The sequence below is a fragment of the Solea senegalensis genome, linkage group LG2 (assembly GCF_019176455.1).
Source record: "Solea senegalensis isolate Sse05_10M linkage group LG2, IFAPA_SoseM_1, whole genome shotgun sequence".
Lineage (NCBI taxonomy): Eukaryota > Metazoa > Chordata > Actinopteri > Pleuronectiformes > Soleidae > Solea > Solea senegalensis.
In genome coordinates, this window is record NC_058022.1 from 29,765,076 (window position 1) to 29,776,787 (window position 11,712).

The 11,712-nt window shown below is 41.0% G+C and overlaps 1 protein-coding gene across 2 annotated transcripts; it reads left to right on the top strand.

Moving 5' to 3' along the window:
* The first annotated feature begins 957 nt into the window (after positions 1 to 957).
* LOC122759214 (ubiquitin-protein ligase E3A) lies at positions 958 to 11,380 on the top strand. 2 transcript variants are annotated; one of them, XM_044013902.1, is made up of 11 exons: positions 958 to 1,363; positions 2,534 to 2,578; positions 3,305 to 3,609; positions 3,842 to 5,091; positions 5,190 to 5,334; positions 5,676 to 5,881; positions 5,993 to 6,157; positions 6,749 to 6,904; positions 7,003 to 7,076; positions 7,348 to 7,491; positions 8,363 to 11,380. In XM_044013902.1, coding segments are annotated over exons 2-11 (2,568 nt in total). In that variant the 5' UTR covers positions 958 to 1,363; positions 2,534 to 2,576; the 3' UTR covers positions 8,484 to 11,380. The 2 variants fall into 2 exon arrangements, with proteins under 2 accessions (XP_043869837.1, XP_043869828.1); XM_044013893.1 differs by having other exon boundaries at positions 958 to 1,272.
* The last annotated feature ends 332 nt before the right edge of the window (positions 11,381 to 11,712 follow it).

Sequence of the window (11,712 nt, forward strand, 5' to 3'; positions counted from 1 at the left end):
TAGATACTGCCATCTAATGGACGAACTGTGTCTAGTTACATCAATGACCCATCAAATGTCATTCATTATTTATAAGTGGATTTCTTATGTTATGGGTGGAACTGGGTTTTTGTAGGTCAACTAAGTTCATAATGTTAATCCTATAAAATTGAGAAGGGTATAAATCATTTGTTAGAGTGGCTCTCAAACATTTGTTTGAACATTTGTAATTCCAGTTATAGAAAGTGTGTGTGGATGAGGTAGGGATTGAAAGTACAAAGATGAATTTTCTTTGCCAACATTAGGAGTGTGTCGGTATGGCACCAGTAATAGATTTAACTCTCCTGTTATCCTCAAATTTACTAATGCTGTTTATCATTGGGGCCATTTGACCCCAGCAATTTAAACCTCAAGAAAAGTTTTAAATGATTTCCCTTGTGTCTATATTAAGTCTCTTTGTTGACTACCTATATAGCCCTTTAAATAACACAACCACAAACATGCAAAGTACCTGTTACACAATAGGGAAAAATGTGTAAATCACCATAAAATCTCACTGATTGGCCAACAGTTGGAAAATATAGATCTTTTTAGTGTTTCAAGACTTCATATTATTTAATTAAGTACAGATGTTTTGTAACATTTCATTTCAGTCATTAAATATGAAGTAAAACATTCTGATGCAAATCATCTTGCAAATCATGCAATAATACATCCCCTTTTGTATCTAATAAGTCTAATAAAACCACAAATATTCTTATGCCTCCAGGTCCTGTAAACTACAGATTTTATTTCCTGAAGTATATATCTGTTGCTCCACAGCGGTGTGTTATGAGGCGACAAGTTATGAATGTAAAATAATCTCCCCAAAAAAACAGGATCTGTTGGTGATATTTAGGCAAATAATAATAAGCGATAAAGAGTGAGTCCAGTCCGTTCCAGTGATCCACTTCCAGTCCATCGGGTCTAAGGTAGCCAGACCGCAGTGCATTGTGGGATGTGGGCTGCTGGTGAAGTCAAGATGGCAGAGAAGCTCAGGCAGGGTAAGAACCCTGCAGTAAGAAGGCCGTGAATAAAGTTCCTATGAGGAAATCCTTCGTCGCTGCCCATTCAAACTCTCACCATCGTGCCGCTGGAGTCGCTATCCACCTGTGACAGACTTGTATACCTTCACCGACAGCAGAAGGATCCCAAACAACTGCGGATAAAGTCTCGTATGAATTCCGACGAGAAGGAGGACTGTGAGTGTGCGCCACCACAGGCCGAGACCAGCCCCGCAGGAGGATACGATAGGTGGGGACGTGAACAGGAAAGAGTCGGGGATGCCGGGGATGCTGGGAGAGGCACTGAAAGACAGAGTGTGCTAGCCCGTTAGCCTCTGATGGTTAGCTCTGTGGATGCTATTGCTCATTTGTTTCTACTAGTGTATTTAATGAAAGTGCATATTGATATTTAACATTTGTTGTACTATTTTTTAAAAGTCATTTTACATGAATAATATTTCTACCAAGGCCTGCGTTCTTGCAAGTATGTGCTCTGCTAGCTTGTCAGCTAGTTAGCGCCAGGATGTCAAAGCACCTGACACTTCTGCTTATCTATCCTTGCAGCGATGCCGGTGTAACGCTGCTTTCATGTTAATAGCCACTAACTTTTTTTGTACAATAAAGCCGTAATATCAAGTGCGCTAACTGTGACTTCAATCAGTCACAAGAGTAATCTGGTTGCTGCTATCTACAACACCCTGACATCGATGTTGCTGAAAGCGAGGCTGTCATTGTGTTTATAATCACTTTGACACTTGATGTCGGGGTTTTTTCCAATCTCAAAATAATCAGCACTCGCGTTACTGGCTCCAGCTATTAGAAAATTGCACTTTGCATTCAAATTTGTATAGCAATCTGACAGAATCTTGCAGACATGTCTGCACAAAGACATCGACTCACACGTTCACTGTCAAGTTAATACATTTACGAGATACTACAGAACAGATTACGGGATGCATGTTGTAAAAGGACTAGTAGAGATCATCGTGCAGATGCAGTGAATTATTGAACAGATCTGTAATTTATTGATGAAATACCACTGTAAATCCTAGAATAGGTTCCTATTACTGTAAATCAACTTTTAAGGACAGAAAACCACAGTACTACAAAACAGAAAAATCAAAGGTGTTCCACTCCTGCCTGTCAAAAAAGCAAAACAAAGGATTACAGTTTATACTCATTTCCATAAATCACTTTATGGCCACATAAAGTGTTTCTCACCCAACATTAGATCTTAGAAGGAAATTCTTATTGCATAACGTTATCCCAAAACATTAATGATTATAAATATGTATCATATCATATCCAAATTCTTTTTAAACTTAAGGGGTAGTTTTGGAAAATTGCATTTAACCTTTTTTACTGATTTATGATTTTTAAGATTATGATCTTTAAGGCACACAGTTTCATTAGTCAAAATATATACACTCATATTACTGATCCAATAGCATGTGTTGTAATTATCATGTCAGTACTGCACATCTCTATGTTACCATTTGTTGTTCCACTAGAGAATACGAGGAGCCTGAAATAGAAAACCCAGAAGCAAGCCGAATGTAAGTAACACTCATTTTCCCCATTGACTCATATGTTTGTGTGTGAGCATGTGTCGTAATATCTGACTTTTCACAATTGTGTTTGACACTTCTTACTACTACTCCCCTTGCAGTCCTGTTGACTGAGGTTGTTCTAACTTGCGATGAAGTGTAGTAACAAATTAAGTGATTCAAACATGTACATCTTGATTGAAATTTGTCTGTTTCCATTAAAGTGTGTTTTAAATAAAAAAAACAACATCATTTTTCACAAAGTCAATTACAGAAAAGGTTTTTGTGTGTGTATTATGCAGAAACGTTATTATGAAGTTCTTGATCAATAATGCCAAACAATCCCTGCCTAATGTAACTTCAATACATTTTTACTGCTGACTTGTTTTTTTATTGTATTTGTTAAGTGTCAGTATATCTGATATCGTCCTATTTTTTTCATATTTCACATGCTCTAATGGAAGCGTACACGTTTTCTTTCTCATCATGCTGTTCTGAGCTTTTTGGTACACTTTGAAACAGTCTTGTCTGCTCTGATCGGTCAACAGCTGAGATGGCGAGTTCTAAATGTCACTACCTTACTTTTCTTTTGATCAGCTTTAAACACACTGATAACAGTTGCCTTTGACACACTTTTAGCCTATCATTGTTACAAGTTTCGTGGTCAAGCTGTTCTTTCCTGTCACACATTTTGTCATGCTCTGTTTCTAACTTGTGCCTTACCTCTGAATACAGGAAGCGAGCAGCTGCCAAACATCTTATAGAGCGCTATTACCACCAGTTAACGGAGGGCTGTGGGAATGAGTCATGCTCGAACTCATGGTGTGCCTCGTCGGTTGGATTCAGCCGCATGGATAACAACACAGCGGCAGTCAAGGCCCTGGAGCTCTACAAAGTCAACGCAAAGCTATGCGACCCCCACCCCTCGAAGAAAGGCACGGCATCGACCTACCTGGAGAGCAGCGCTCACAGCAACTCAGCCTGCAGCAACAGGAAGATGAATGACAAAGATGTCCACTCTGTAAGGGACAACTTCAAAGGTGAGTTCAAGGCAGATATTCAGGAATTAGGAATGGGAATGTTTGTGCTGTATGTATCTCCATCCCTTTATTGACAAGAGTGTGAGCATGAAAATCTTCAAGAAAGACTCATGAAGTAACATTTGTGCTGCTGGTGAACGAAATTGAGCAGAATATGTACTTCCATTCATATGAATTTTTTTTATTTGTTTGTTTGTCATTTTATCCACACAATGTGTGATTCTGTGTGCAGATGTAAATTATCTGACAGAGGAGAAAGTGTATGAGATCCTGGACATCTGTGGAGAGAAGGAGGACTATTCACCTCTCATCAGGGTAATAGGTCGAGTGTTCTCAAGTGCTGAGGGCCTGGTGCAGAGCTTTCGCAGGTCTAAACCTCACACCAAGGAGGAGCTTAAGTCCCTCCAAGGTAAGGATGAGGACAAGGACGAGGATGAAAAGGAGGCTGCTGCTTGTTCTGCCGTAGCTATGGAGGATGACTCCCCCGCTGCCTCCTCATCAAGGATCGGCGAAGGTCCCTCAGGGGAAAACGACGTCCAAAAGCTGGCGCCAGATGAAGTATCAGTAGACATCGAAGCTGTGCGCCGCATATATGAACGCCTGCTGTCCAATGATAAGATCGAAGCAGCCTTCCTGAATGCACTGGTCTACCTCTCACCAAACATAGAGTGTGACCTGACATACCACAACGTGTATTCACGAGACCCAAACTACCTGAACCTGTTTGTTATAGTGATGGAAAACAGCAACCTGCACAGCCCAGAATACCTGGAGATCGCACTCCCACAGTTCTGCAAGGCCATGAGCAAACTCCCACTGGCAGCTCAGGCCAAACTGGCCCGCTTGTGGTCCCACTACAGCGCTGAGCAGATCCGGCGCATGGTGGAGACCTTCCAGCAACTTATCACCTACAAGGTGATCTTTATGGAGTTTAACAGCCGCAACCTGGTCAACGATGATGATGCAGTGGTGGGGGCCACCAAATGCTTGAAGATCGTCTACTATGCAAATGTGCTGGGTGGCGACCTCGACATGGAGCACAATGAGGAAGAGGACGAGGAGCCGATCCCAGAGTCCAGTGAGCTCACTCTACAGGAGCTGCTGGGCGAAGAGCGGCGGAACAAAAAGGGCCCACGGGTGGACCCACTGGAGACGGAGTTGGGGATCCGCACCAACGATTGCCGACGGCCACTTATTCCCTTTGAGGAGTTTGTCAATGAGCCTTTGAATGAGGTGCTGGAGATGGACAAGGACTACACTTTCTTTAAGGTTGAAACTGAAAACAAGTTCTCCTTCATGACCTGCCCCTTCATCCTTAACGCAGTCACCAAGAACCTTGGTCTATACTATGATAACCGCATCCGCATGTACAGTGAGCGCCGTATTACTGTGCTTTACAGTTTGGTACAGGGTCAGCAGCTCAACCCCTACCTGCGGCTCAAAGTGCGCAGAGACCACATCATTGATGATGCTCTGGTCAGGGTATGTATGATGTGTGAATTGAATAAAATTAAAGTTGCTTTAGCTGGAGGCTCACTTCACTTAATTTATCTTGTTTATCTCTTCTCTCTTCTTTTCAGCTGGAAATGATAGCAATGGAAAATCCTGCAGACTTGAAGAAACAGCTGTATGTGGAGTTTGAAGGAGAGCAAGGTGTTGATGAAGGAGGGGTTTCCAAAGAATTTTTTCAGCTCGTGGTGGAGGAAATCTTCAACCCAGATATTGGTAACAAAAAAAAATAAAATTAGCTTTAATGTTGTAGAGCTCATTGTAGATTTAAAGACATAAAGCAGATACCTTTTAAGATGATTCTAGGTTTTATTTTTCACGGTACAAAAAGTACAAGTTAACTTTACAGGAACAGGAACAAGCTATGAGCTGCATTCATGGAACCCTGTAACTGTCCTCACTTCCACAAACACACATACACTCCACCATATGGTAATAGATGCACTATTAATTTGGTAGTCATTAACATGTTTAAAAAGTGTGAAATTCTTGGCACTAAAAATTAAATGTTTTAAGTTTGTGTTGCTAAAAGCTAAAGTCACCTTTTCTTTCTGCAGGCATGTTCACATACGATGAGCGCACCAAATTGTTTTGGTTCAACCCGTCATCTTTTGAAAATGAGGGCCAGTACACTCTGATTGGCATTGTTCTTGGTCTGGCCATTTATAACAACTGTATCCTGGATGTCCACTTTCCAATGGTGGTCTACAGGAAGCTCATGGGCAAGAAAGGAACTTTCAGGGACCTTGCTGATGCCAATCCGGTAAGGACCACCTATCTGTTATGTTTGTTTAGTTGAAACAAATACAGTGTAATTTTGAGCAGTCGTATTTGTTAATTGATGATAACTGTGATACGTGACTGTGTTGGAAAGGTTCTGTACCAGAGTCTGAAGGAGCTGCTGGAGTACGAGGGCAGCGTAGAGGAGGACATGATGATCACTTTCCAGATTTCCCAGACAGACTTGTTTGGGAACCCACTCATGTATGATTTAAGGGAAAATGGAGACAAGATTCCAGTCACAAATGAAAATAGAAAGGTGAGCCAAGATTAATTTCCTTTCTGACGTGCTACTGTTCTTGAAAAGCTCTCCCACAATAGAGGTGTACACAGGTAGACATGAGACAATTTGAAAATCTTGTGTAACATTGTGCTTTAATCCCTTAAAATGTCTTGAAAACACACTGAAATTGCCTTACATTTTGGTAACAAACTAAATGTATAACAGTCTTTCCATACTCTTATACCTTAAAGAGACCTTCAAATAATGTCGCCATGGTTAGTTTGATGGTACATCAACTTACAACAGGGTGGTATCAGTGCCATGGTCTGAAGACATGGTTGTTTTTTTATGTTAGAAGTCCTGCTTCAGAGTTCATGGTATTGTTAGCTTGTCATTATATACAGTTGTAACAAATAATACACCACAATTTTGTTTGGCTTTGAGATAAGCACAAAAATGGATGAATGCAAAGGATACAGATTATCTTATGTTACAAAAACATTGCCAATAAATTTTATATAGTTATCCTGAGCCATCCTTTGCACTCAGCGGGAGACGTTTGGTTCATTTTGCCTTCGTCAGGATTTTAAATGGACATTAACTGTCACTGTTGATGTGTTTTGGCAGGACTTTGTGGCTCAGTATGCTGAATACATGCTGAATAAAAGTGTGGAGAAGCAGTTCAAAGCATTCAGGAGAGGCTTCCACATGGTCACCAACGAGTCACCGCTCAAATACCTGTTTAGACCTGAAGAAATCGAGCTGCTCATCTGTGGAAGCAGGGTGGAGTTTGCTACTTCAAATCTAAATATGTTAATAAGTCATTTAAAGTTGCTTAAAGGCTTAATTTCATTCATATTGTTGTCTGTCACATGCTGCAGAACCTGGACTTCCTAGCACTTGAAGAAACAACAGAATATGATGGCGGTTACAACAGACATTCTCGAATTATCAAGTAAGAAAATAGATACACAATTGTATTCTGTACCCTTGGCTTTCTTGTGGTTATCTTGTGCTGTTAGCATGAAGCCAAAGTTACTGCGCTCAGATCCTTTTGGCCACACAACTTACCTCAAATGTCTGAGCACATTTTATTCAGACACTATAAAAGCCAGAATGTCAATGTTAATGTTTAATGATGGGATTAGTATTAATTCCCCTGGGTCTGCTTGTGTGTTTAACAAAAGCTGGGGCTCATAGACTGAGGGGTGTGTTTTGTGTCATAGGGAGTTTTGGGAGACATTACATTCGTTTGGTGAGGAGCAGAAGCGTCTCTTCCTGCAGTTCACCACTGGCACTGACAGAGCACCTGTGGGTGGATTGGGCAAGCTGAAGATGATCATTGCCAAGAACGGACCTGACACAGACAGGTAAGCTCCTCTTTCTTCTCTATCTCTCTAAATCGGAATAATGTGATGTCACTACACACTTTCTGTATCTGTGTGTATAGATATATCCTCCTCCTGACGTTCCACTTGTCTAAGCTCTGACCCCAAAATACAGGAAGTCCTTTATTTCAGTGCAACTGTGAATCAAAACAAAAGTTTGTAAGCAACTTACTGCTCCACATCAAAATCAGAAAATCACTGGTTTTAGCTCACAGGGACACAGGGGTTGTGATTTGGCTCACGATCGCTGGCTTTCGGCAGTGCTGTTGCTAAATACACCTCTGTTAATATTGAGATTTTAGAAGTTTCCTTGCTAAATGTTGGAGATTAACGCACGTTTTCTGTATTTTTAAGTCCTTTTAACTTATCTACAGTTCAGTTTTGTTCAATTTGATTCCTGTATCCAACGTCACGCTCATGACTCTTCCAGTGAAGACACTCACTGCCAATCAGTGGCCGTCAGTCTGTTGATGTCACATTTTAGTATCAGCTCACCCCACCCCACTTGGAACCCAGAGCTGGTACTAAAAAAAGCACTAGGTACCTTTACCCTAATGGAAGAGCAAATAAATAAGAGAGCTGAGTCATGTTAGAACTGTGAAGCGGGAAAGTTTACTATTAGATACATCTGAATGAAGAATTCCAAACTCACAAAATCAAATGTGAACTTACTGATGGAGGCAGGTGAACAACAAAAATGCTTTACAATCTTCAGTTTCCAGTTGAAAAAGGAAAATGGTATTAGGTGATTTTAATTTTTCTTCCATATTTCTTTAAAGTTTTTCTGTGTGGCAGTGGTCGGGTGCGAGAGGAAAACTGACCCGCTGTGTGTTGTCTCATGTCGTCTTGGCAGGTTACCGACGTCTCACACTTGCTTTAACGTACTACTGCTGCCCGAGTACAGCAGCAAGGAGAAGCTGCGAGAGAGACTGCTGAAAGCCATCACCTATGCCAAAGGGTTTGGCATGCTCTGAGCCCCTGCTCTAAACATTCGGCAAAGGGACTCGCTCTCAGAAAGCCCATGATACCCTGCCCCCGCCCCTTTCCTGTATCAGACACAATCGAAAACGGTGACAAAAGACAGACAAGAGTATGTTTGGAGGAAAAGCAAGTCAGTTATGTGAAAGAGAAGACATGGTTCCAATAGAGCGCTCTAGTAGTTTCTTCTACTGTGCCTGCATCATCCTTCATCAGTCAGTGTAAGCACAGAGACCTCCTGATCTAAGTACCCACATCCACATCATGTGAATGTGCTGCAGTCTCCCCTTTTTTTTCTATGTACAGAGAGGATCATTTTCCTTATTATTTATTTAAAGGCTAAAATGGGTGATTTTTTTTTAATGCCTGCCTATTCCTCCCCAGTCATGGAAAGGGAGAGGGTTAATGTTAAACTTTGTAAATTTAGGACATTGCATTAACAAGTCAATATAAACCTCATATATTGAACAAGAACGTGTTAGTGTAGCCCTGAGCTCGGCGGAGGAATTGTAGTTATAGAGAACCCGTGAATACAGAATATTGTATTCCCCACAGAAAAAAAGAGCTCTAGCTAAGGCTGTCACGGTATTGATTTTTTTCCCTCACTGCACAAATTTGTCAAAGCATTCATACCGCCGTATTAAACCATTGTGCATACAACAGTTGCACTGTTGCTTGTTTTCCCAGTTTTGTGCAGCGTAAATGGCCATTAACTCACACATACAAAATAAAACCCCGGGAGGAAAATGAGTTTTACAGCGACAGCCTTAGTTCTAGCTGACCATTCCACTTACAATCATCACTTACTGTTTCTACCATGTCCAAGGTAAGCAAATAGAAAATTCATGTCATTTGATTCAAAATGGCACATTTTTCTGTTTTTGTTTTGGGCCTTTCGTTTTTTGTTTTTTTTTCTTTTGGGGAGGGGGGGGAGCGGACACCGCACGTTAGACTAAAAAAACTTTGTCAGAGCTGTGTAAGTGCACTTAGACATTTTCAGAATGTTTGTTTTTTTGGCCACAGTTCGCCATTGATTGTCTGAAGCGTTTTATTTCCATGTCTTCCTGTGTTGACGATTCTAAATAAAAACAGTATTTATATATCAGTGCGGTTGTAGCTATGCTAGCGTTTCATGCATTGTTCGGGGAGGATGTAAACCAGTCACTGATGATGTTGTGTCTTGTGCCAACCTTTACATTCAGTTGATGGGTTAAACATCACTCACACTGCACTTGCGTGTACACATTGCTTTATTGCTTGTTGGTGGGCGTGCCAACTTTGTAGCAATTGTTGCTAAAGCGATGGCTGCGTCAATGTGGTTTCTGTCTTTTTTAAGCACTCTGCTCAACAAAACACCCAACAAAAACGCTCCATGAGGAGAAAATCTGGTTCTGCGAACTCTATTTGATCAACGTGATTTGATTAGCTAACACCTGTGTTGGAATATTCGCATAACATGATTTGATTGGCGCAACGCATCCACAATGCATCCTCCATCCTAAGTCGAAGCCTCCATCGCGTGCGCATGAGTGCAGTGTATGAACTTTGTGTATGTTTCTGTCTTAGTCTTCTATGAATAGATGGCTCACGTTGAAGCCTCTGTTCAGATTATCAGAAAGCTACACACACACACGGTGTGTTCACGCCACGTGCGCGTCTTTAGTAGCTGGGTCTTTTTTGCGTTTTTGTGGTACTGATGCCAGAGCTAACCAACAACCGTGTGACCACGCCTTGAATCAAGTGGCACACATATTTTCAGAACCTACCAGTTTTATCCAACTTCCTCGCTCACATTTTGCCCCGCCTTCTCATTCCTCACGCAGTTTCACATACAGCAACCGTCGTCCATTTTGCAACCTTGCATCACACACTTTTCGCTCATGTTGAAATAATTCAACTCAGCTGGGCTTCAGCAAAAATCCAAAAATTTGCTCGATTCATGTCGGATGACACGCTAGTAGCTGCTTGAGTCAAACACCAATGCCATGCTTCTATGTTAGCAGCTACCAGTGTTTAACACATGGGTGTCCTCCATGTTTCTCCAACTCTTTGGGTTCAGCTTCTAGGGCAATCAGGAGATCAAATGAACACCATAGACAAACATCAACAAAACCCTCTTTTGGACTGAGCTAACTTCATGATACGCCTGAAAACAAGCCAAAAGATGTGGTTGACAGCTCCTAAAAATTGAGTTAAGATTTTTTTATCAAGAACTTAAATTGTTGAAAATGTTACTTGGGTATAAAGTTGTAATATGAGTGTGCGTGACCTCCAAGCTGTGTGTTGTCACAGGCACTTGACACAGGATTTGTCCTGGTGATGTGAATGCAAGACTCTGATATTCGGGACTCTGCTCAGCCCGTGGGCATGATGGCGCCCACAGCTCACCACTGCAGTACACGGCGAATCTGAGCCATTTCTTTTGTGTTCCAATGCTTTTATTTCTTTATCATCATGGTTTCAACTAGATCTGGGCGAAATTATGTTGGTGATGATCTTTTGCTGCTTGTTCTCGCCTGGAGAAAGTGGACAAACACTGGACTGTGTTGCAGAGTCACCACAGCACTGTAGTAAATGTACATTTGTGTGATCAACAACTCAAGTAAACCTCAGTCCTGTGCACGTTTAAAACAGGCTTAAGGATTGTTTACAACTTTTATTGAGCCCAGATCTGGTTTTCAGCTGTTCCAACATTTATTTGTTCCCCCATTTTGTTCTGCTGAAGATGCTGCTCACCTGGACTGTGGAACCTTGTCAAAGGTCAACCTGATCTTGGAAAGAAAAGTGATTTCATGAACTTGTTTTACTCAACAGTCACATTCGAGAAGAGAGGCTAAAAGTACTTAGTGTTGTTGAAACATGCTAAATAAAGATGACTGCTTTTTTCAACCTGTATCACCTTATAACCCTGATTGAAGTCCACGGGTCCTTTTGTTGTCATTAAAATGACTGGCATGGGACGATATGAAATTTAATGACCAAATAAACTCTTGAAATGTCTCTTAAATGAATTGAAATCACTACGTATATTTGGGTTAGAAAAGAATTTGCATCACAGATGCGATACATATTTTTTTAAAAGGATCATTTAAAGTAAAATAAAAGGTCATAAATTAGGTCATTGGCTTTAATGGGGAAAACAAATCAAAACTAAATAGAAGATTGCACCAAAGACCAAGGTTATAGTCTTGCTTGGAAAGAACAATGGTAAACACATTTATTGTG